General features: G+C 42.9%; 1 protein-coding gene across 1 annotated transcript in view; it reads left to right on the forward strand.

The window, feature by feature from the left end:
* The window catches only part of ACCS (1-aminocyclopropane-1-carboxylate synthase homolog (inactive)), a 39,497-nt gene that overhangs the window by 11,609 nt on the left and 3,552 nt on the right, over positions 1-24,336 (forward strand). The window contains exons 9-16 of the mRNA XM_049780707.1: positions 180-269; positions 2,382-2,427; positions 2,524-2,665; positions 4,057-4,199; positions 4,317-4,470; positions 4,982-5,074; positions 5,321-5,381; positions 6,042-6,093. Coding sequence (XP_049636664.1) covers positions 180-269; positions 2,382-2,427; positions 2,524-2,665; positions 4,057-4,199; positions 4,317-4,470; positions 4,982-5,074; positions 5,321-5,381; positions 6,042-6,093 — 781 coding nt within the window. The remainder of the gene's footprint in view (positions 1-179; positions 270-2,381; positions 2,428-2,523; positions 2,666-4,056; positions 4,200-4,316; positions 4,471-4,981; positions 5,075-5,320; positions 5,382-6,041; positions 6,094-24,336) is intronic.

Below are 24,336 nucleotides of genomic sequence, written 5' to 3' on the forward strand. Positions count from 1 at the left end.
CCTCAGTTGCTTCCAAAGCCCTGGTGTCTGTGTCCAATGTGCCGCTTCCTGTTTTCTTGGAAAAATAGACCAAAGAAGGATATTTTTGCAAAGTTTAGTAATCTGGGATTTCTGATCCCTCTGCTACTCTCTGAGGTTGCAGTTGCACAGCCCAGCTTCCCTCCCCCTACCTCCCCCAGGCATGAGCTGCACGTGATGGTGGATGAGGTCTACATGCTGTCTGTGTTCCAGGATCCGAGGAATTACTGCAGTGTGCTGGGCCTAGAGAGGTGAGGCCGCCCCGTCCCCTGCACAGACCCTGGGGCTTCAGGGTGTATGTAGCCTGGCTCAGTCCCATTGTCCTCAGAATTCTTCTCCAGAGGATGGCAGAACTGTTGCTTTCACACTGTTCCGGAGAGTCTGAACATTCCCAAGGAGGTCCTAGGCATTCTGGGAGGGAGAGCAGGATGGGAAACAGGAAATGGTCTCCCATGCTGGTTGCTTCATCTATTGCTTAGCCCAGGTTTTATTCACTCATTCACCCAGTCATTCAATCACAGATTCACTCAGTAAGTCATTCACTCATTCACTCAGTCGGTCATTCACTCAGTAGGTCATTCATTCACTTAATAACTCACTCATGCAGCCATTTATTCATTCATTCACTCATTCATTTACTCAGTCATTCATTCACTCATTATTTACTCAGTTATTTACAAAATTGCCCATTCACATACTCAATATTAATTTAATAATCGTTGATTTACTTATTTACTATTCGCTTTTTTATTCCCTCCCTTACTCATTACTGACTCACATTCATTCACTCTTATTCACCCACTCATTCACCCATTTGTGCACTCATTTATGCTTTCAGCAAGTTTTATGGAACCCCTTGCCTTAGCTCAGCACCCTAGTGATTTCAATAATGGTTGCTCTCCATGCTTTTAGTTTAAATTAAAGATCTGTGGCCAAAATATCCTTAGGAAACACTTGGGCCAAGCTCCTCTGTCTAGTCTGTAGGTGCAATATTCAAGGAGCCAGCTAGTTCTTGCATTGGCTCAGACTCCCCAAAGCCCTTCTTCTCACTCCTTTCCCTGCTCCCTTCTGCTTGTCCCCATCTAGCCAAGTCAGAGAGATGAAATGTGGGTGGTTGTTGCCCGCCCTTTGTGGCGTGGGGAGTGCAGCACTGAGGAAGCCATGATTCGGGCCTGCCCTGTGCCTCAGAGCTCTATGCGGGGTGTGTGGCAAGGAATGGGTTTCAGCTCTTTATTGGAAAAGAGGCATTTTTAGGGGGAATAACAGTCAGCAGCTTATAGCACAGATAGATGGTAGACTGGCATTTCAGCTGAGAAATGTGTGGGCAGGGCAGGATATGACAGGGGACCCAACTCTCCATTTCCTGGGTGTGGCAGGAAGTTCATTGAGGAAAGGACACATGAGCACTATCACTTTAGAGAAGGTGTTGTGGACAGTAGGCAAGCAAGAGGGGCACTGTGTTACCCAGAAACTTCATTAGAGAAGCAGGGGCTCCGACAGTGGTTCCTTGGCTTAAAGCATTTGCCCAGCAGGCACCAGGCCATGAGTTCAAACCCTTTCCAGCAAGAAAGGCCCCCAAAGGGAGTCCTGACTGGAACCTGTAGGATGGAAGAAATTAAAAACAAACAAATAAATGAAAGATGGGGCCAGAGAGATTGTAGATCTGATAAGGTGCTTTGCTTGCATGTGGTGGACACAAGTTCAATCCTTGACACTGTCAGATCCAATCTGCCGAAGATTGGCCCATGCTGCTGGAATCCATAAGGCCTGCAGGCAAGACTCTGACAAATATTTATTAATATTAGTCTTATTTATTAGAGAAACCCAGGGACCTATGACAAACTCCTAGGCCAGAAGAGAGATAAAGAGGGAGAGAGAGCTGAGTTTGGGACCATCCAACTGTCTCTTCCAACTACCAACAAACCCTCTTCTTATTCCTCCAACTCTCTCTTCCAACTGCCAGTGGACTCTCTCTACTGTCTCTCCCAACTGCCAACCCTGGGGAAGGTTTTATTATAGACTCAGCAGCTGATTACAAATAGGGTTTTATTTAAAGGGGCAGAACCCTCTTATGGCTGGCTGGCTCTAAACTGTATGACTAGACGGAACTTCTAGGGTTCTCTATGCATGCCAGGACTAAGCCCTGAGCACTGCTGGGTGTGCCTCCAAAATAAACAAAAGACAGAATTTCTAAGCAGGCAGGCCAGCTCAGCTTGCAGAAGATGGTTCCAGAGAATATGAAGGCACCTATGCATTAAATAGCAGTAACTTTTCTAGACTCATCTGCTTATCTCCTCTATTCAATCCTTGATGCATTCCGGTGGCACAGAGTCACCTTGGTTCCCACACTATGCCCTCCACAGGCTGCCTGACCCTCAGAGGACACATGTGATGTGGGCAGCCAGCAAGGTGGGTTGCTGGTTGACCTCAAGGGTGTGTGGGAGGTGAGTCAAGGAGGTGAGTGGAACTGGCTCACCCACTATGGGGGTTGCTTCCCTCCCACAGGATTTTGGGATGTCTGGGCTCCGCTTTGGCACGTTGTACACGGAAAACCGAGACGTGGCCACAGCCGTGGCTTCCCTTTGTCGCTACCACGGCCTCAGCGGCCTGCTCCAGTACCAGATGGCTCAGCTGCTCCACGACCGTGGTGACTGTCTGGGTACCTGTGAAAGGGTGGGAAAGACGGGTGTCTTTCTGTCCATTCAGGCAGGGCCTGGCTCGAGTGGGCTTCTTTCAGAAATGGAAGGGACAGATCCTGGCCCAGACTGGAGGTCCTCTTTGGTCCTTTCCTTGCTGGGACACAGGCTCTGCCTCTTTGAGCCTGGTCTCCTTGTTGGTAAAATATGAATTGTCAGAGCATCTGTCTGGGAGAGTTTAAGTGTGACTCAGTGTTTGGTTAGAATCATTCTTGGTTAGGGGCTGGAGAGAAAGTACAGTGGGTAGGCTTGCATACAGCTAAACCAGATTTGATCCCTAACATCCCATATGGTCCCCTGAATCCTGTCAGAAGTGAACCCTGACTACTAAGCCAGGAGTAAGCCTTGAGATAGCTTGTATGACCTCAAAACCAAAAAATAAATAAATAGGAATAATAAGATAATAATAAAATAAGAATAATAAATAAGAATTTTCAGCACAATAGAGGCTTTTGATAAAGGTGAGGTCATAGGTTATAGGTCATGCTGGGTAGCCATGACCCCTGGATAGGAGGGAGCAAAGGCATATGGGGAGATGTCCAGGATGGAAGCTACTCTGAGCACTATTCCCAGCATCCAAGAGTGACCTATGTGTACCTGCAGGGATACCAGATCTCCTTTGATCCCTGGATCCTAGCAGACAGGTTCTCTGGTCTCTTTGATATTTGACTAAAGAAAGGAAGGAAGGAAAGGAAAACCAGACACCGCACATTTACTCTAACAGCTGTAGTCAGGAAAAAGTGTCCAATGGTGGCAAGGATATGGAGTGGCTTGAAGTCACTGCCTCCACTACTGAGAGCATGGAGGGTTTAGCAGAAGCTCAGGAGGTCAGACATGGCAGACATAGTCACACCAAATACCCAGTAACCCCATTCCTGAATCCCTTCCAGTACTGCTGTGGCCTCTCGTCTCCATATGTGGACTAGAAGGACCAGATGATGTGTGAGGGTGTGTGTGTGAGAGAATCAGTATGTATAAGAGTGTGAGAAAGTATGTAAGAGAATGATTGTGTGAGAATGTGTGCGTGTGGACAAGTGTATATGAGAATGGGTGAAAGCCTGAATGTGAAGTAGGGTTTGTGTGATTGTAAGTTTCTGTATGCGACTGTGTGAGAGGGTGAGTGGGTGAGAGCTTGTGTGACTGTGATAGTGTGTGTTACCAAGTGTGTGTCTGTGTGAGTGTGAGAGAGTGTGGGTAATACTATGCGAGACTGTAACTGTGAGAGTGTGTGACTATGTAGGGGTGTGCGTATGAGCGTGTGACACTGTGTGAGTTTGCAATAGTGTGTCTGTATGTTTGTGTTGCTGGCTGTGTGATTCTTGGGTCTCTTTTCCCCTCCCAGATTGGATTGACCAAGTGTATCTGCCAGAAAACCACGCCCGCCTCAAGGCTGCCCACGCCTTTGTCTCGGCAGAGCTGAGGGCTCTGGGGGTCCCCTTCCTGAAGCGAGGAGCTGGCTTCTTCATCTGGGTTGATTTGAGGAAGGTGAGTCAGGCTGGGGATACAGCATCGGGCCTGCCTTCAAGCGAGCAAGGCCCAGGGAGTGGTCTTGGGTGCCCCTGATCCCTTCCACATGCCTTGATAACCACCCCCCCACTCCAGTACCTGTCTGAGGGCACCTTTGAGGAGGAAGCACAGCTTTGGCGTCACTTCTTGGAACACAAGGTCCTACTGTCTCCCGGCAAGACCTTTGAGTGCCTGGAGCCTGGCTGGTTTCGTGTGATCTTCTCAGACCAGGCCCACCGACTTCGCTTGGGTGAGCAGTACCCTCTGCACTACCTCCTTCATTCCTTCATTCTGCTCCTTCCTCTAAGTCCCAGAATCCTCAGCTGGTCAATGCTCCTGCCTCACCCCCATCTGTGCTCATGTTAGGGAAGGTCCAATTAATGAGATGTAGCCCACAGTGGGGGGCAGAGAAAGGCATATTGGCGGGGACAGAGAGTTCAGGTAGCCCTGCTGACCTCAGCCCTGAACAAAGGGCCCACTCCATTATTTTGGTGTCCAAATGCACAAGTAAGCAAATGGTTTTAACACAAGCTAAATTGCAGTTAAGGCTGATGTGATTTTAAAGAACATTGCACAGAACTAACTAGCAGTTGGTTTTTCTTCAGTTTCTATACACTGATGATTCAGACCTTTCTTGTGTTAGAAATTCTTTCCCACCTTCCTTTACTCCCCTTACACCATAAAACCCTCCCAGGTTCCCTCATATTTTTAGATTGCCATCACTTTCCCTCACACACAGGGGCCCTCTTTCTACTTCATAGGCATGCAGCGATTTCGGCGGGTACTGGAGGACATAGCTCTAAGGCAGAAGGATCTGCCTGCCTGCCAGGCCCTGGAGTTGAGTGGTCAGCATGGTGAGCCAGTCACTGCCTGCCCAGGTCCTGTTGGAGCTGTGAAGACTGACTCTGGGTGATCCATGTGCCAGGAAGATGCCTGATCTAACTTGACCCTGGGAAGATCCTGGCCAGCCTCTCTGAAGGCAGTTTCTGAAAGCAGGGGTTCCTTTCCTTCCTTCTGGTCAAGAAAACCATGAGAGGCCCGTGGGAGAAACTTCCCGAACAGGTCATGGGCATCTACCTGCTCCTCAGTGTGCCCCTCAGTGCCTCCGAAGATGGGGGCAGGAAGCCTGGACCTTCATTGTGATGCCCACCTTCTGCTTCTGTAAGGCCAGGGAGACAGGTTAAGGCCTGTCAGGAAAATAAAAGCAGCCATTGTTTTCTTTCTTTCTTCCCTTCCCTTCCCTTCCCTCCCCTTCCCTTCCCTTCCCCTTTCTTTCTTTCTTTCTTTCTTTCTTTCTTTCTTTCTTTCTTCTTTCTTTCTTTCTTTCTTTCTTTCTTTCTTTCTTTCTTTCTTTCTTTCTTTCTTTCTTCCTTCCTTCCTTCCTTCCTTCCTTCCTTCCTTCCTTCCTTCCTTCCTTCCTTCCTTTCCTTCCTTCCTTCCTTCCTTCCTTCCTTCCTTCCTTCCTTCCTTCCTTCCTTCCTTCCTTCCTTTCTTTCTTTTCTTTTCTTTCTTTCTTTTTTTTTTTGGTTTTTGGGCCACATCCAGTGGTGCTCAGGGCTTACTCCTGGCAGTCTGCTCAGAAATAGCTCCTGGCAGGCACGGGGGACCATATGGGACACCGAGATTCAAACCAACCACCTTATCCTGGATAGGCTGCTTGCAAGGCAAACACCGCTGTGCTGTCTCTCTGGGCCGCAGCCATTGTTTTCAACTGAAAGGAGAGAGGAGTTCATTCCTGGGGCCTGGTGGAGGCTGCCCTGGATTATGGGTCAGTGAGTAGGGCCTGGAGGTGGGTGCCTGAGGGACTCTTCTGCCTCTCAGGAAAGCCCAGGCTCCATTGCTGGGCCCAAGCTACTGGTTGGCCATCGCTGAAGTAGGTGATGAGTGCTATTGTATATGAAAATATTTCCATAAGATTATTCTTTGCCTGCTGTCCCACCTTGACCTTCCAGATGGAGGCACTGTTGAGAGCCAAATAAATAGTTTGGGAGTGAGGTGTTGGGGGTCTTTTACCAGAGTTTGCGGGCTGGCTCAAGGTGTGTTTTGGAGCTAGCAGCAGGCTGACAAAGGACTCTCTTCATCCAACCTTTTACCCCTTAACCCTCCTGTCTGTGTGGATTATTTGCTGCAGATAAATATTACCAAGATCTCCCCCCCAAAAGGGGACAAAGGGATGGGAATCAATTTCTCATTCTGGGAGCTCTTTGAGGATACACAAACAACCAACAAAGGAGTAAATGGGACCCCACAAATGGGGCAACAAGTGCCTGTACCTGAGCAGTGACTGTTGTACTGTTGTTCTGTAGACCTAGGCTGACTCTCTACCACAAACATATGAAGGATCTTGCCTCCATTTTCAGGGCTCTTAACTTTCAAACCCAGCATTTTCTGAGATAACTCAGCTCTGTTTGCTGAGGGTCCTTTCCTGTTTTTGTTTGTTTGTTTGTTTTTGCTACGTCTTTCTAAGCGTGGTGATGAAATCAGGGTTTCCTTGCCAATGACCATGCTGATTGGTCCAGGTCTGCTTTTCCTTTCCTTTCCTTTCCTTTTTCCTTTCCTTTCCTTTTTCCTTTCCTTTCCTTTTTCCTTTCCTTTCCTTTTTCCTTCCCTTCCCTTCCCTCCCCTCCCCCCTCCTTCCTTCCTTCCTCCCTTCCTCCTTCCCTCCCTCCCTCCCTTCCTTCCTTCTTCCCTCCTTCCTTCCCCTGTTATTTATCCATTCTTCCCGTCTTTTCTTCAACACCTTTGAGGAGATGTTGAATGAGTTCATTTCCATGTGTGGTTGAGCATCCTGGCTCATCCCTGGCAAGTGGACATTATTACTCTGCCCTGCCATTGAAAATGGGCAAACTTAGTTTTAATTTACTCAAATGAAGGCTTCAAAGCCAGAGGGCTAGAAAAGTTCAGAGACTGTTGTGTGGGTTCAGTAATCAATGCTCTTCTGGAGAGATGGGCCAGGGATTAAAACACTTGCCTATGATTGACCCTGTAAAGGAAAAGTTTCCCCTGGGTTTGCTAACTGCCCTGATCACCTACCCCCCTTCACAATTCTGGGAACTTAAGTTTCCCCTGAGTTTCCTAACTGCCCTAATCACTCACTCCCCTTCACAATTGTGGGAACTTGTAGACCCAGTTATAGTTTAACTTTCTTTCTGTTCCTACATGGTTTTAACCTGGTCATGTTAACCCTGTAAGCTTGCACCTGCACCTTGCAAAAATGTGATTGAGCAAATGCCAGATGTCATGTACTTCCTAAAGCAAATCAATCTACTGTGCCTTTCTATTGTTTGAAATACTATATACAGCTTGTAAGCTCATGGCTCAGGGCTGGCAGTTTCTGGCTAATGCTGGATTCTAGCGCAGCCCCTGCATGCTTGTAAGAAAATAAACCCCCTGTTTTTGCATGAGACTGTGGTCTTGGTGTCTTTGAACGGCGCATCATCCTCCTGGACTTAACATTGGAGGCCCCAGCGAGATATTCACGCCTGTTCAGGGACATCAACGCTTCACCTCGGGGTTTTGAGAACATCGGCGCCTAGGAGGTAAAATGTGCACTTGGTGTGGACAGTGTGACTGCCGTACGAGCCCGTGAGGGTTCTCGGTGGCGGCTGACAGACGTGTCTAGAGGGCCGCAGGTCACAGATCTGAGGGATGCCTCAGTGAGGTTTGGGGATCCCGAGGACGCTCGGGAGCCCTTCTGTATGTATGACCCTTAGTGGGGTATACATTGGTAAACTGCCCAAGTATCGGGACCTAGGTCAGATTCTGTTTGTCTGTCTACTGTTTTGTGTGAGTTGTTTCTCCTTGTCTTGTGTGACTTGTTTTATTAAGGAGCCCTAGGGAGAAGTGGCCAGAGAGGCCCTTCTCATCAGGGAGGAGGTCGGGCGAGGCCTCCTCAGCAGGGAACAGAAATCTTGGCTCCAAACGTAGGAGACTCCACGGAGCTCCAAGGATCAGTGCAAGTCCGGGCCGGGCTTTCCAAATTGGGCATGAGCCCTTCGCAGATCCTTCAGGTTGGTTTGATTTCATTTTGATCTCATTTTTTAGTTTTGGTTTTATTTTTTGGCTTTCCACTTCTCTGGTTCATTTTCTCCTGTCTCTCTCTTCAAAAACTGGAAGTTACTCAGTGAGGGAAAAATCCCTCCCAGTCCTGGAGAGGTGTGGAGTTATTGGGCATGGCCCAGAGAGCAAAAGAAATTTGTAAAAGTTTAAAGTGAGAGTGAAGACCGGTCAGTGTGAGTGGTGAAGTGCTTGGCAGAATGTGTGGGGAATTTGTGTGATAACTGATTTCTTGACTGTTATTATCTATTGCCTTTTCTCAGTCAACCATGAAGCAGGCTCAGACTGCTCAGTCCAAGGTCTCTTGCTGGCGAACTTCCCAGAGGTGCAAAAATTGGTGTTAAGTGGCAATTTCTATACTTCCTTGTTATTTTCTGTTTCGTTGTGTTTTTGTATTTCAAGACAGGCTCTGTTAGGGACAGGGCAAGGTGGTGGTCGCAAACTCTGCCTCTTTGCTGGCCAGCAGGACTTAAATTTGTCCTGAGGGGCTGGACTTTGTGACTAAACACCTCAGCCAAAAAGGTAAAAATCAGAAAAATCTTGAGAGCTGCCGTCTTGTTGCTTCTGGCTGGGAAGCTAAAAAAATTAGTCAGTTAAAAAAATTCTTTACTGGAGCTTATCCAAGAAAGGAAAACTTACCAAACTCCCTCCCCCCCCCCTGGTTTACATATCGAAGAAGAAATTGGGAGTGGCTGGGAGTCCAGAAGAAAAAAAAAATTGGGTCTTTAAAATCTCTTTGAAAAATTCCTCTGACTTAAAGGTTTCTTAGAATAAATAATTTGGTGGGAAATGTTGCAAATTATTGTAATTAACTTTTCTGATGAAACTGAGTTCTAATACAGACTGGAAAATGCCACCTGCCATAAGGAATTTCACCCACTCTAAGAAATTATCAATCGGTTCAGAAACAGGTTCCAACAGCATTGTAATGTGGAAATAATACAAATTTTTATATTTCTATTTCTGTTAAAAATAATATTAATTTTAAGAGGCCAAAACTGTGTAAAAAATGTTGTGGTTAGCATTTTGATAATATTGTTAATCTTGTGAACGCTTAAATATTGTTGAAATAACTAAATCTAGATAACAATATAAAATTTAATGTGGTTTTAAGGTCTTAATGTAAAAATGCCTAGATTGTCTTTACTAAGTGTAACAAAAAAAACTTGGTCCTGTCAGATAAAAGTAATTCTAGCAATTTGTTTTCTAATTGGGAAAAATAAAAGAAATAAAAGTTTTAGGTATTTGTATAAAGTGCAGACCTTTTAAAATTGAAGTAAAATTAGTCATTTTTAATATCTCTAAGGTTTTTATAACTTAAGTTATACTGTAGTGCTTGGATGGTTACAATACCTACCTCTCATTTGCTGAAGTTGCATATTGTAAAGCCTAAGTAACTTGGTAACTGAAATTTAAGAGATAATATGTTCTGGACACTGTCATAAATTTGGCATTCTAATCAATAAACAAGGTATATTTGCAGTAAACTCATTTGGACCTATGATAAGTTATAAAGCAGTAAGAAATTGTAAAATAAATTTTTAGAAACTGCAAAATGCTATGTTTGAAATAGTTAAAGACAAAGGACCATTTTGGATAATGTACTAAGTTGTTCAGAAAAGTAAAGTAATTAAAATTGAGTAAAAAAAAAAAATCAAACTTTAAGAACTATAACTCCTCTAGATTGTAAATTTGAAATACTTTTAAAAAAAATTTATGTTTTGCTTTGGTCTAAAAATTTTGTCAAATCTGGTATATAGGAATTTTAACATGAAATACATATGAAAGCATAGCTTTTAAAAATTTGTTTAATGTTTTAATTAAAAGTCTTATCAAATATTATTTATGTAGGAAAATATGTGGTTATGCAAAATAAAAAGATATAAATTTAATACTGAAAAAAAAATAAAACTCTAAAAAAGAGCAGCCAGTTGGTAAAACTAAAGGAAATTTGTAAAGTGAATTTAGAAAGAAAAAAAATTTAAAAATGTGTAAAAGAAACTAAGAAGGTGTACTAAAAAAGAAACTATCAGATTAAGTCGGATTATTATTATTATTATTATTATTATTATTATTATTATTATTATTAAAATGCCTCTAACTCAGGAATTAGCCAATGTTTTGTGCAAAAAATTTTGAATGTTTTAAACCATGTTATAGTGTTCATATGTTGTTGGGTAAAAATGAAATAATAATGAAGTATTATAAACACCTAAAATATATATATATATAAAGGATTTAAAAGGAAATAATCAAGAATTTAAAATATTGAAGTTCAGTTTAAAGGTGTTTAAAAAATAGTAATTGTTAATTGTAAATTTTTTTAAAAGTCTAAAGTCTGCCAGAAAATTTTGTAAAATATAAATTGCTGGTGTCTAATATGTTTTCTGCTTTAAGCTAAGTCCAGAAGAATAAGCAAACTTCTACTCTCTGTATGTCAATTTATTTTCTGCCAAGAATATTAATAAGTGTATCACAAGGAACTTTGTGAATATGAACATGGTTTAAAGAATTAAAAATATGGAAAATCTTATTGTAAAAGCCTCTAGACAATAATCAGGTTTAGAATTTTCTGTGCAAAATTAAGTAACATTTGTTTTTTTTCTCTCCTCCTTAGCACTTTTAGTTCCATATTTATGTCATGACATCAGTTTGCTTTGCATAAAATACAAACAAATAAATTTCCTCTCTGCATGAGGAGTAATCCCCATGCAAACAGGGAATCTTAAAATCAGTAAGGGGACCCCAAAGCCCTCTTTTGGGAAAATAATCAGGCTTGAGGTGGTGTGACGAGCAGGCACCTTTAGGCATCTGGCTAACAAAACCAGAAAGACATCAAGATGAATGGCCTGAAAAAGGAAATGGAAGATTTCTGAACCTGCACTAACTGGCCACAGCCACTCTCACCCTCACCCTCAGTCTCAAGAAAGGACTTGAGGTCAGAGTCTCTTCCAAGCCTGAAGAGGAGTGGAACAGGCTACCTCTAGGAAAATCCTGCAGTGGGTGAGAAGACAACAGCCATCCTCGAACCAACTCGTTCTTACATCAGCCTAGCCTATGTAATTGTGACGTGACAAACCTGCTGTGTCCCCACCCTATCCTCAAAAATTCTCTGTGAGTATTGGGGGTGCCCCAAATGGATATTTCTCCAGTAGTATTGTATTTATGCAAAGGAAAGAGCCAAAATTTTTTCAAATATCTGGTAAGGTGCAGGGTGGAGGTGGAGAGAAAAATAATTTTTATAATTAAAGTAAAGTAACCTATGTGTAAAAGCATTCTCATTAATTGTACTGAAACAAATCATAAATCATAAATGCAAGCATAAGTCTAACTAAAAATAATTTAAAGCTGTTTGTTAATAATGCTATAATGCCTTTAATTTCTGTTGTTTAACTTGTGTTATCATTAATTGTTACACGTCAGGTGTAAAAGACAGTTCTCTTAGATACAGAACAAGTGAGAAACCTCCGGGAACCTCTTCATAAGTCTTTTTCAGATACTTCTCAGAAGCCCACAGCTTGGGTGGTCAGTGGCCTGGACAGACTATCTGGTAACCTCAAAGGACCCCCCCTGCATATCCATCTGACTCAACTTCCTGGACCGGGGCAAAATGAAGATCACCTACTGTACCAGATAACAGCATGGGACTGTGAAACCACTGATCAGGCATACTGGAAGCTCCCTTCCAGTTGGGACTGGATCGTGATAACCAGATTTGTAGTGAATCACACTTTTTGAAGAGCAGCTGGGGAAAGGGGCATCAAAAGAAATGCCTTGCATTGCCCTTGAAGTTTTTAATCTGGCTTCCCATTATTGTGTGCTAATTCAGAAACTGCCCAAAGTGCTATATTATAATTCTGATTTCTTTAAGGCAAGGTTTAGTAGCTGCTCTACCCTCGAAAACTGGTTTCCCTCACCCTGGCAGTCATCCTAGGGATGGGGTTAGCTGCTGAAATTAAAACAGGAACAACTGTGCTCTTAAGGGGGGCTGATCAAATCAGTAAGCTTGAAACAGCCGTCAGGCAAGACCTAAGAAAAAAAAAAAAGCCTCAGTTCAAGCTTTCAAAGACTTGCTAACTTCCCTGTCAGAAGTTGTGCTCCAGAATAAAAGGGGGTTAAATCTCCTCTTTGAACAGGAAAGTGGGCTATGCATGGCCCTCAAAAACACTGGGGTCGTACAGGCATCTATGGACAGACTTAAAAAGAGGCTAGACGAAAGAAAACAAAAATCCCGGGTTCAAAACAATTGGTTTCAGTCCTGGTTCAAGCAGTCCCCCTGGCTAACAACTCTAATATCTGCCATTACAGGCCCACTTGTGCTCCTGCTGCTATTACTGACTATTGGGCCTTGCATCATTAATCATCTAGTTACTTTCATTCAAGAACAAGTGGGGGCGGTAAAATTAATAATTATTAGGCAGCAGTATGAGGCAATCAATCAAACAACCCAAGATCTCTAGGATTAGAGATCAAACAAAAGAAAAGGGGGGGATGTAAAGGAAAAGTTTCCCCTGGGTTTGCTAACTGCCCTGATCACCTACCCCCCTTCACAATTGTGGGAACTTAAGTTTCCCCTGAGTTTCCTGACTGCCCTGATCACTCACTCCCCTTCACAATTGTGGGAAATTGTAGACCCAGTTATAGTTTAACTTTCTTTCTGTTCCTACATGGTTTTAACCTGGTCATGTTAACCCTGTAAGCTTGCACCTGCACCTTGCAAAAATGTGATTGAGCAAATGCCAGATGTCATGTACTTCCTAAAGCAAATCAATCTACTGTGCCTTTCTATTGTTTGAAATACTATATACAGCTTGTAAGCTCATGGCTCAGGGCTGGCAGTTTCTGGCTAATGCTGGATTCTAGCGCAGCCCCTGCATGCTTGTAAGAAAATAAACCCCCTGTTTTTGCATGAGACTGTGGTCTTGGTGTCTTTGAACGGCGCATCATCCTCCTGGACTTAACAACCCGGGTTCAATTCCTGGTACCACATATGGTACCTAAAACCCACTAGGAGTGCTCCCTAAACACTGCTGGGAGTGACCCTTCCTCCATAGACTTTTGCTTACAAATTATGTTAAATAGGTAATTTAAGATTAAGATAAGTATGGGGCCAGAGAGATAGTACAGCGGTGTTTGCCTTGCAAGCAGGGGATCCAGGACCTAAGGTGCTTGGTTCGAATCCAGTGTCCCATATGGTCCCTCCATATGGTCCCACGTGCCTGCCAGGAGCTATTTTTGAGCAGATAGCCAGGAATAACCCCTGAACACCGCTGGGTGTGGCCCAAAAACCAAAGGGGGAAAAAAAGATTAAGATAAGTACCAGCCCCCAAAGTGAGAGTGGGCTGTAGGGCTATGGAAGGATTTTGCAAAACAATACTCTTAGAGGAGGAAGGTGTTTTCATGGGTAAACATAATGTGCTCTGGTTCTGTGCTCTTTTTTCTTGTTTCCTCTCTTAGCTCTATTTTCTGACACACTCCATGGTGGTGGTGAGTTACTCATGCAAGTGCAAGTCCCATCTGTGATCCTGCAGGAAGAAGGAAGGATGCATGGTCTTCAGCATCCTTTTCTCTTGTCCCATTGCAAGTTAGCTTCCTTTACTCCAGCCCTCACCTCTGAATAGGAATCTGATGAGGGTTTCTCCTGTTACTTGTAACAAGATGGCTCCAATTTCATATGATTTGGTAGGTTGCTGTCTCCAATTTGCAGGAAAAAGGACTGAGTTTTCTCAGGAAATGCTGGCCCACCAACCCAATAGTTTACCCAATCATAGCAAATTAAAAAGTTTTACTTTTGTATAATGGGGAAAACTTGTGGTTGAAACTCAAGTCCATCATCTGTCTACTCCAGTGGTTCTCAAACTATGGCCCGTGAGTCACATGCGGCCCTCTAAGATATTTATCTAGCCCACCTGGTGTTTTGTTTTGTTGTTTTTTTTTTGTTTGTTTTTTGCCATTGCTGCCTGTCCTGCTTAGTAACCAACTTGTCCCCGGCCTGCAGTGCATATGTGTGGGATGTCTTCAATCTCTGACTCCCCTTGTTCTTTCTGTCTCTCAACTTCTCCTCAGTCTCTGGCAGGGATCCTCAAACAATGTCCCCCCAAAAGTGGGGCCCATCGTTTCCATTAAAATACTGGTAAATTTGTTGATTTGTTTTTGTTTTTTGTTTGTTTTTGGGCCACACCCAGTGGAGCTCAGGGGTTACTCCTGGCTATGTGCTCAGAAATGGCTTCTGGCTTTGGGGGACCATATGGGATGCTAGGCATCAAAACCAGGTCCTTCCTGGGTCAGCCACATACAAGGCAAATGCCCTACTATTCTGCTATTGCTCTGACCACTTGTTCTTCATCTTAAATATTGTATTCATTCCCTTTTTTTTTGTTTTTGTTTTTGGGTCATACCCGGCAGCACTCAGGGGTGACTCCTGGCTCTATGCTCAGAAGTTGCCCCTGGCAGGCATAGGGGATCATATGGAATGCTGGGATTCGAACCACCATCCTTCTGCATGAAAGGCAAACACCTTACCCCCATGCTATTTCTCCGGCCCCAATTCCCATTTTTTTTTAAATTTCAAAATAAGGCGTGTGCAGTGTGCATAGGAACTTGTTCATAGTTTTATTTTAAACTATAGTCCAGCCCAAAGGTCTGAGGGACAGCGAACTTGCCCCCTGTTTGAAAGGTTTGAGGACCCCCGGCTACTTTTTCAGATTAAAGTATTGACCGTTTCCCTCACAAGAATTTTTTCTCGTGATCTCAGTATGGCTACAAAGGTGTCAGATATCACCTTCTTGCCAACAAACCTCCAGAGTCAGAAAAGAGAATGTTGCCTTTTTTCCCCTTAATGCTGCCTTTTAATTTAATTTCACTCATGTATCCACTTACTCATTTAGCAAATATTTGTTAAACTTATTGTCAGGGTCTAGTCTAAATATTTTTTTGCTTATTTGTTTGTGGCTAACACAAGTGGTGCCCAAGACTTACTACTGACTCTGTGCTCAGGAATCATGCCTGGCAGAACTCAGGGGACCCTATAGGATACTGGGGGTCAAATCAGGATTGGCCTATGACCAGAGCAACAGCACAGTGATAGGGTGTTGTCTTGCATGTGACCAACTCCCACGGACCTCAGATTCCTGTCAACCCATATGGTCTCCCGAGTTTGCCGGCAGATTTCTGAGCACAGAGCCAGGAACCCCTGAGCTCCACTGGGTACAGACAAGTACAGACAAAATGAACAGAAACCTTGCCTCTAAGGGGCATTCTGCTGAGGGGGTTATACAGAGGACTCAGAGATGGAGGCTGAGCCACTGGAACTTGGAATGCATCATTGTTCAGTGCTTCTGCCCAGTAGGAGATGGGGCTGATGTGATAGCACAGCTGGGAAGTCTTTTGCATTTCACACAGCTGACCCAGTCTGATCCTCAGCATCCCATATGGTCCCTCAAGCACTGCCAGGAGTGATTCCTGAGTGAAGAGCCAGAAATAATCCCAAGCACTGCCAGGGGTGACCCCCAATAAAACAAACAAAAAAAAAAAGAGGAATGGTTTCAGGGTGGTTGGTTAATTGGATTTAGTGTGGAGTCAGATGAGAGACAAGACATCTTTGAAGGGCATGAGTAAGGAAATTTACACAATTGTGGACAAAACTGGGAAACAAAAGCCTGGATGATGGTGGTTGAAGTTGCAGAGATCAGTGAGCTGTGATGATGTTGGGAAAGGGCTAATGAAGGCTCTAGAAGCCTGTTGCCTCTGTGTCCAGGGTCCAGACAGAACCCTTCTGAGGCTTGTGCTCACCAGAATATCATTCCTAACCCCTCACTTAGGCACTGAGTGTTTAGTCTATTAAATTTTTTAAAATATAAATTAGTGCCCCAGGCTAGCTTTTGGGTCTGGTTGTATTAGAAAACTTCTCTGAGTTCCCTCGAGGAGAGTGGGTGACATGAACGGTGAAATATGAAGAAAATGAGAGACCACAAAAATTTATGTTGAAGAAATAGTGTTCTAAACTTTAACAGTTTATATGAGGTAAATTTAAATTTAAATTTTAAATATGAGGTAAAATTTTAATCACAGATATGTGAAGAATATTTACAACAAAGCACAGATTAACAGTAAAACAATTCACCTGGCTAGGGGAATATGCAGACTTGATGATAAGATCTATATTAAGTAAGAGTCTTGAGTTACAAAGGAGGAGATTAATTTTAACATCTCAAAGCAGTTCCTGGAAGGCTAGCCTCAGTTGTAAAATAGGGGATCAGTAAGGAGCGGAGTTTCTCTATCAAGTTCCTATTTCTAAAGGGAGAGGTTTCATTGTTTAAAGGTCAAAATGAAGGAGGCAAGCTATATCTAAAAATGATGTAATTTTTTCCTGGTAAATGTTAAACAGTTCAAATCTACATTCTGGCCAAACCCTTTTGATGTAAATTCTGAGGTGACAGAAAAAAATTGTTTCTATGTGTCTTTAATTTGGTGCTGAAGTATTTCAGGTAAAGGGAAATTTAATCAAGGCTATATTTGCCCATAATACACAGCAGAAATGAGAAAGACCAATAAGATGTTAGTTGTGAAGGAAGCATAATGTCAATACCCTAACATGGATTTCAAAAATATTTACTTTTTTTTTTGTTTGTTTTTTGGGTCACACCCGGTGGTGCTCAGGGGTTACTCCTGGCTATCTGCTCAGAAATAGCTCCTGGCAGGCACAGGGGACCATATGGGATGCTGGGATTCGAACCAACCACCTTAGGTCCTGGATCAGCTGCTTGCAAGGCAAACACCACTGTGCTATCTCTCCAGCCCCTTAAAAACATTTCTTAAGAAATTGTCTAGTCATCCAACCAGTGAGGAGGCTTCCCAGAAGGCCTTCTGGTGAAATATTCCTTGGGAGTAATGAAAACAGCAATCTGCACTAAAAATATGGTATCTTAGCAGGCCTTGTCACTTTTCCTCTAGAAATATAGAAATTTCTATTTATGGCATGACAAATTTCTTTATTTATGGACCATGTAATACATAGTTGATCCTAATACATTTGTTTCCAGGCAAGTGGGAGTAAAATTAATAAAAAAAAAAGTAGAGTCCAGCAATTAGAAAATTTGTGAAAATTATCATATCTAGCGATGAGGTCATGAGGTCAATGAGGTCGTTGTCAGAAGGTTTACCAAACTCTTGTTATTAGTTGATCATTCTATTACTGCTTTTGTTTCTGAACACTGGGTGATTTTAGATATACACTGAGGTCTAAATTGTACCTGTGGGGTTACAATAGTAAGAAATTGGAGTTGTTGGGGGGGGAGGCACATTTGCAGCCACATGGTCCAGAAATTCTAAGCACTCTTTCTGATACAATGGCTTTTGTGTGGCATTTTTTGGCTTTCAAGGCTTCTGGAAGTATAAGAAGGCAATGGTAGGTTGCCTGCACTCACTCATAGAAGTCCTGTAGATGTGAGTTCAAATACTGGTGTACAAGTTTTGTTAATATTAGTATCTTTCAATACAAAAATGCCTTCTGCATATTTATATTCATTTCAGTGCTATTTACAATATCTAGAATCTGGAAACAGACAAGATGCCCGATAACAAATGAGTAGCTAAACAAACTGTGGTATGTATACACAATGAATACTATGAAGGACGGGCTCATGATATGAAGCTTACCAGAGTGGCAAGTGTAGTTAGAGAAATAACTACACTAGCAATTATCATGACAATGGTAATGAGTGAGAGAAATAAAATGCCTTTCTCAAAGACCGGCAGGGGTTTTGGGAGGAGGGAAATGGGGGGCATTGGTGGTGGGAATGTTGCATTGGTGAAGGGGGTGTTCTTTTTTTTATAACTGAAACCCAATTACAAACATGTTTATAATCATGGTGCTTAAATTAAGATATTATTTTAAAAATTAGTGTCTTTGCAGAGAAACATTGATAAGTGGCTAAGCAGGGCTATTAGGGAACTGGTAATTGTAGGTGATGAGTATAGTTGGCATGACTTTAGCAGGACAGGGACTTACCCCACCCTCTCCTCCTGAGATTGCCAGCTTTCACTGCTTAGCCAGTTTACCCAGAATTTTTTTTACAGCTTTGTTTACATCTTTTTTAGGTAGAGAGTGAATCTATGGAGCCAGCTGAATGAGACATATTCTATTTTATTTTATTTGGGGGGGGCTCACACCCAGCAGTGTTCAAGGATAACTCCTGGCTCTGTTCAGGAATTACTCCTTGCAGGTTCAGGGAACCTTATGAGATGTTGGAGATTGAACCCAGGTTGGCCACATGCAAAGCAAGCACCCTACCTGCTGTATTATTGCTCTGGTCTGCACTTTTTTTTTTTTTTTTTTTTTTTTTTGGTTTTTGGGCCACACCCTGTGACGCTCAGGGGTTACTCCTGGCTATGCGCTCAGAAGTTGCTCCTGGCTTCTTGGGGGACCATATGGGACGCCGGGGGATCGAACCGCGGTCCGTCCTAGGCTAGCGCAGGCAAGGCAGGCACCTTACCTCCAGCGCCACCGCCCGGCCCCTGGTCTGCACTTTTTAAATTTTATTTTATCTTAAAAAATTTGGGGTCACATCTGCCAGTGCTCAGGGTTATTCCTAGCTCTGTGCTCAGAAATCAATCCTGGAGAATCTGGAGACTATACAATGTGCCCGGGATTAAACCCGGGTTGGTCATGTGCAAAGCAAACGATTTACCTACAGTATTACTGCTCTGGCCCAGGCACTGAGTATTTAATTTTGAAATTTATTTTAAAAGTTAGCATGTTCTGTTTGTTTTTGGATCACCAGTGGTTTCTCAGGAGTTGCTCCTGACTCTGCACCAAGAATTGCTCCTGGCAATGCTTGGAGGGCCATATGGGATGCCCCAGATTAAACCCAGGTCAGCCAGGTACTAGGCAAGTACTTTACTCCCTATACCATTGCTCCAGCCCCTAGCATATGTTTTTTTATCTGTCTGGTCTTTTCTTTTTGATTTTGGGGTCACACCTAATCTGCATTCAGGAATTACTCCTGGCAGGCTTGAAGGAATATATGGGATGCTGGAGATGGAACCCAGGTCAGCCATGTGCAAGGCAAATGACCAACCCACTGTACTATCTCTCAGGCCCCATTTGAAAAAGGATTTTTATTTCTTTCTTAGATTTTTAGTTCCATATTAGTCTGTAAGCATCAAAAATAGACTTACCCATTTCTCAAAATTCAGTTCTTGGGATGCTACCTTTATGTATAGTTTCTGTTAAGTGGTTAATTTACCACAAGCTTTTCCCTTTTGTTCTATTTTGTTTTAGGCAGTACAGCTGTCTGGGCTCAGTCTACTCTCAGCCTGGTGCTAGGGGTCTGGTGTTCACTCTCTGGTTATCAAAGGCCCTGAGTTCTGGGACACAGCTATCTGTTTGAGCTCTCTCTCTCTCTCTCTCTCTCTCTCTCTCTCTCTCTCTCTCTCTCTCTCTCTCTCTCTCTCTCTCTCTCTTTCTCTCTCTCATCTTTCCCATGTGCTTTGTAATTGTGGACTGTGGATCTACATCTACCAGCATTTTATCTATCACAAGCCTGTATACCAAGTGGTTATGATATTTTACCACTTAGTTTCATTTTTTTTTTTATTTTGGGGCTATGCCAGCCTGTGCTCAGACCTACTCCTATGAGACTCGTGCGCACCATCTGGAGTGGTGGGGATTGAAATTGGGTTGGGTACATGTAAGGCAAATACCCTGTCCTCTATAATCTCCAATCCAAGTTTTACTTTTTTTTTTTTGGTTGGTGGTTTTTTGGGGAGTGGGGGTGGAGGTGGGGAGCTATACCCTGCAGTGTTCCTACTTCTGTACTCATGTATCACTCTTGGCAGGCTCAGGGGGAACATACAGGGTTTTGGGGATAGAACCTGGGTTGGTGCTTGCAAGGTAAGCATCCTACTAGCTGTAGAATTACTCCAACCTCTACTTTGGTCCTTGTCTTCCCTTCTTTTCCAATTGAGTTTAGATATCAATTTGATGTGTCTTAAGTGTATTTCAGCTCTTTGACACACATTTCTATCCTATCAGGCACTATCATGGTTGTTTACAGCTGAGGTTCAACTCTGCTGATACCTTCAACTCACAGGAAGCAAAAGTAACTCATAGGTCTTTTTCTTGAGAGCCCTGTCCTTTGGAAATCCAATGTTCCTTCTCCTAAGTCTGGGTCTGCTGGTACCATATTTCACCATGTAACCAAGAACCATAGGTTATATGATATTTATTTTTTGGCAACAAAGTGGGTGTGACCACTATATGATTAAAAAATACATCTGGGAGCCAAAGATAGCACAGGGGTTAAAGGGCATGTGATGCACTCAGCCCATTTTGTTCTGACCCTGGTACTACTTATGGTTCCCCAAGTACCTCCAGGAATTAGAGGTGATCCCAGAATGCAGAGCAAGAATAGACACCTGAATACAGACCTAAATATAGCCTCACCCCCCAATTTTGTTGGTATTACTTAAAAATCACTTTTTTACTGAATTGTCTTTGATGCCAATCAGGATGCACAGAATACTAGTCAATACATATTAAAATGGAATTATGTGGTATTTGAGCACTAGTATTGCAGGTAGGGTGCATGCCTTGCACACATCAGACCTGGATTCTATCCTCAGTAACCCATATAGACCTCCAAATTTTACTAGGAGTGAACTGGGAGTTGAGCTCTGAACTGGGAGTAATCCCTGTGTACCCCCAAGGCATGACCCCCAAGCAAACCCCCAAATTAAACAATTAAAATCAATGTGTATCATTTTCTTTGAAATTGTTTAGGGAATATTTTTGGATTCTAAAGTTTTTTTTTATCTTCTGAGGGCCCAAGATATGCACTTGCTTTGCATGCAACAGTTATGGCTTTGATCCTTCACACCACATATGGTTCTCTGAACACAGAACCAGGATTGAGTCCTGAGCACAATTAGAGTTGTTCTCCTCCCCAACCCCAAAATCTAACTTGTGTATGAAGACTATGCATCTCTGCCATTGGTTTTATCTCAGAGGTACTGTCCTCAGCATCTTTTGCATAAGATGTGTTGCTCTGACACAGTAAATTACCTTCAAGTCCAATGGAAGTCCCCATTTTCTTGACTTTTATTTTTGTGGGGAAGGAGTGGTACCAGTGCAGGGCTGATTTATAGTACAAATCAAGACTTTATAATTTTTTTTTTGGTTTTTGGGTCACACTGGGCAGCGCTCAGGGGTTACTACTGGCTATGCACTCAGAAATCACCCCTGGCAGGCTCGGGGGACCATTTGGGATGCGGGATTCGAACCACCATTTGTCTGCATGCAAGTCAAATGCCCTTCCGCTGTGCTATCTCTCCAGTCCCAAGACTTCATAATTTTTTTATCACTAAGTAGTATCCCTCATGAACATGATTTACTCCACAATTATTCAAATAAGCATCTCTATGTGCCAAATATTTTTTAAAAGGCAAAGTCCTTCAATGTTGTGCTCAGATGAGTCTTTTTTTGGGGGGGGGGTTTCGGGCCACACCCGTTTGATGCTCAGAGGTTATTCCTGGCTACGCGCTCAGAAATTGCCCCTGGCTTGGGGGGACCATATGGAACGCCGGGGGATCGAACCATGGTCCTTTCCTTGGCTAGCGCTTGCAAGGCAAACACCTTACCTTTACCGCCACCTCGCCAGCCTCTCAGATGAGTCTTTAACATAGAAAGTTTTCACTTAATGAGAGACTAGATGATTCACTGTAAACACCTTTAGGGAGGTGGGGAGAAGATAGCAGTTAGGGTACATGCTACGCATGAGCCAACCTAGGTTCAACCTTCTGAATCACATGGTCCTTGGAGCAATCCTGGATGCAGCTCTGGAGGTTACTTTGCATTGCAGGGTGGTCTAGGTAATAGAGCTGGGATAGCAGGGGTCAAGAAGGACCACATCTTGTGACCCCATTGAGCTGGTTGGTTGAGAATCTCCAAGTGGAGCCCCTGAGCACCACTTGGAAGATCTCAACAACCCAACCCTCCACAAACTAAACCAAGTCCAACCAAACAAACCTCACTTTTTCATTACAGGGTAAAGAGGGAAGCGAGAGTCCATCAACCCCATTTTTAAATGGGGTCTTAAATTAGGAGATGCAGTTTTGGAAGGCGAAAAAACATCTAGAAAATGTGAAAGCAGGGGCTCGAGATACAGTACAGCGGGTAGGGCACTTGCCTTGCATGTGACGGACCCAGGTTTGACCCTCAGTATTCCATAAGATCCCCTGAGCCAGGCAGGAATGATTCCTGAGAACAAAGCCAGAAAGAAGTTCTGATCATCACTAGGTGTTCCCTCCCCTCCAAAAAGATGATATAAAATAAAATGGTGAAGCAGAATGTGGATTCTCATCTCCGACATGCTCTAGTTTCAATATCCTCAAATCTATGGCTAGCTGGCATTGAGTCCAAGGATTATTTCCGGTTTATGAGGATACAGGAAGTCTCTGAGTAGTTGAGCTGTAAGCGAGTACTTCCACCAGATGGAGCTAGAGCTTAGCTGGGAACAGAATGGATTTGGTTTTAGGAGTGTTTTTTCCCCTTTCTTTTCTTTTCTTTTCTTTTCTTTTCTTTTCTTTTCTTTTCTTTTCTTTTCTTTTCTTTTCTTTTCTTTTCTTTTCTTTTCTTTTCTTTTCTTTTCCTTTCCATTTCTTTCTTTTCTTTTCTCTCTTCCTTCTTTCTTTCTTTCTTTCTTTCTTTCTTTCTTTCTTTCTTTCTTTCTTTCTTTCTTTCTTTCTTTCTTTCTTTCTTTCTTTCTTTCTTCTTTCTTCCTTCTTTCTTTTTCTTTAAAAATAATTTTTATTATAACACTGTGATTTACCAAGTTGTTCATAATACAGTTGTCTCAGGCACTAACTGTTCCAACACCAATCCCACCACTACTATGAACTTTCTTCCACCCAACACCCCAACCTGACCCCATGCAGGCACAAACAAATTTACTCCATATTGTTTGTTATAACACAAAGTCAAATGGAATTATCAAAACTGGGATAAATAAAAGTCAATTTGTAATCACAGTTATTATATCTCACAATGGTGTTACTAAAGTCATTGTCTGAGGATTTACCAGGCTGGTTGGTACCTGTTGAGCGTTTGTGCTATAATTTAGGCTCATTGAATCTGGTGTTCTACACAACTTTCCCATCAGATTTGCTGTGATCTTCTGGGGCTGACATACTAAAATTTAGAGATGCTGCATATGTGACTGTATGATCCAAGAGCCACGAAGCTGGAAGATTTGGTGGTTTGGTAGTTTGATGAGGTTCAGTTGTGGAGTTAACTTTGTGTTTTCATATCAGAGTGTATCGGGTGTGTCTTTGGGGTGTTGTGCCTTTAGGAAAAATTTCCCACCTCTATTCTAGAAGACTCCAGAGTTATCAGCCTGGACCAGTCTACCTGGAAGGATTCAGTGGCATCATGCTCTTTTTGAGAATACTTCAAGCAGAGTCATTTCATGAGACTTCAAAGAATATCATTCTGAATTCTGAAAATGCTAGGTTCCATTGACTGTCATCTGAAAGGGGTTCTATTAGGCATTAGAACGTTAGATCGTGTAAATAATATAGAAACAAAATGAAAATCAATCTTCCTCCTCTTATCTTCCTTCTTAATTATTCTCCCCTCAAACTATAAATTGTTGCTTAAATTCCTTTTATAAAAAAGATACATGCATGGGGGCCGGAGAGATAGCATGGAGGTAAGGCGTTTGCCTTTCATGCAGGAGGTCATCGGTTCGAATCCCGGCGTCCCATATGGTTCCCCGTGCCTGCCAGGAGCAATTTCTGAGCCTGGAGCCAGGAATAACCCCTGAGCACTGCCGGGTGTGACCCAAAAAACCAAAAAAAAAAAAAAAAAAAAAAAAAAAAAGATACATGCTTGACTATAAGCATCTAAGTTACGTATGTCATCTCTCTTCTCTAGTTGCATATATTTTAGTTTACATAAAAGTAATCGCTCTTGCTTCATGGTTTTATTTATTTATTTGTTTGTTCAGTGCTGAGGACTGAACCCAATACCCACTTAAGCACTTAAGCTTAGAGTCTCTCCCTA

The sequence above is a fragment of the Suncus etruscus genome, chromosome 9, assembly GCF_024139225.1.
Source record: "Suncus etruscus isolate mSunEtr1 chromosome 9, mSunEtr1.pri.cur, whole genome shotgun sequence".
Lineage (NCBI taxonomy): Eukaryota > Metazoa > Chordata > Mammalia > Eulipotyphla > Soricidae > Suncus > Suncus etruscus.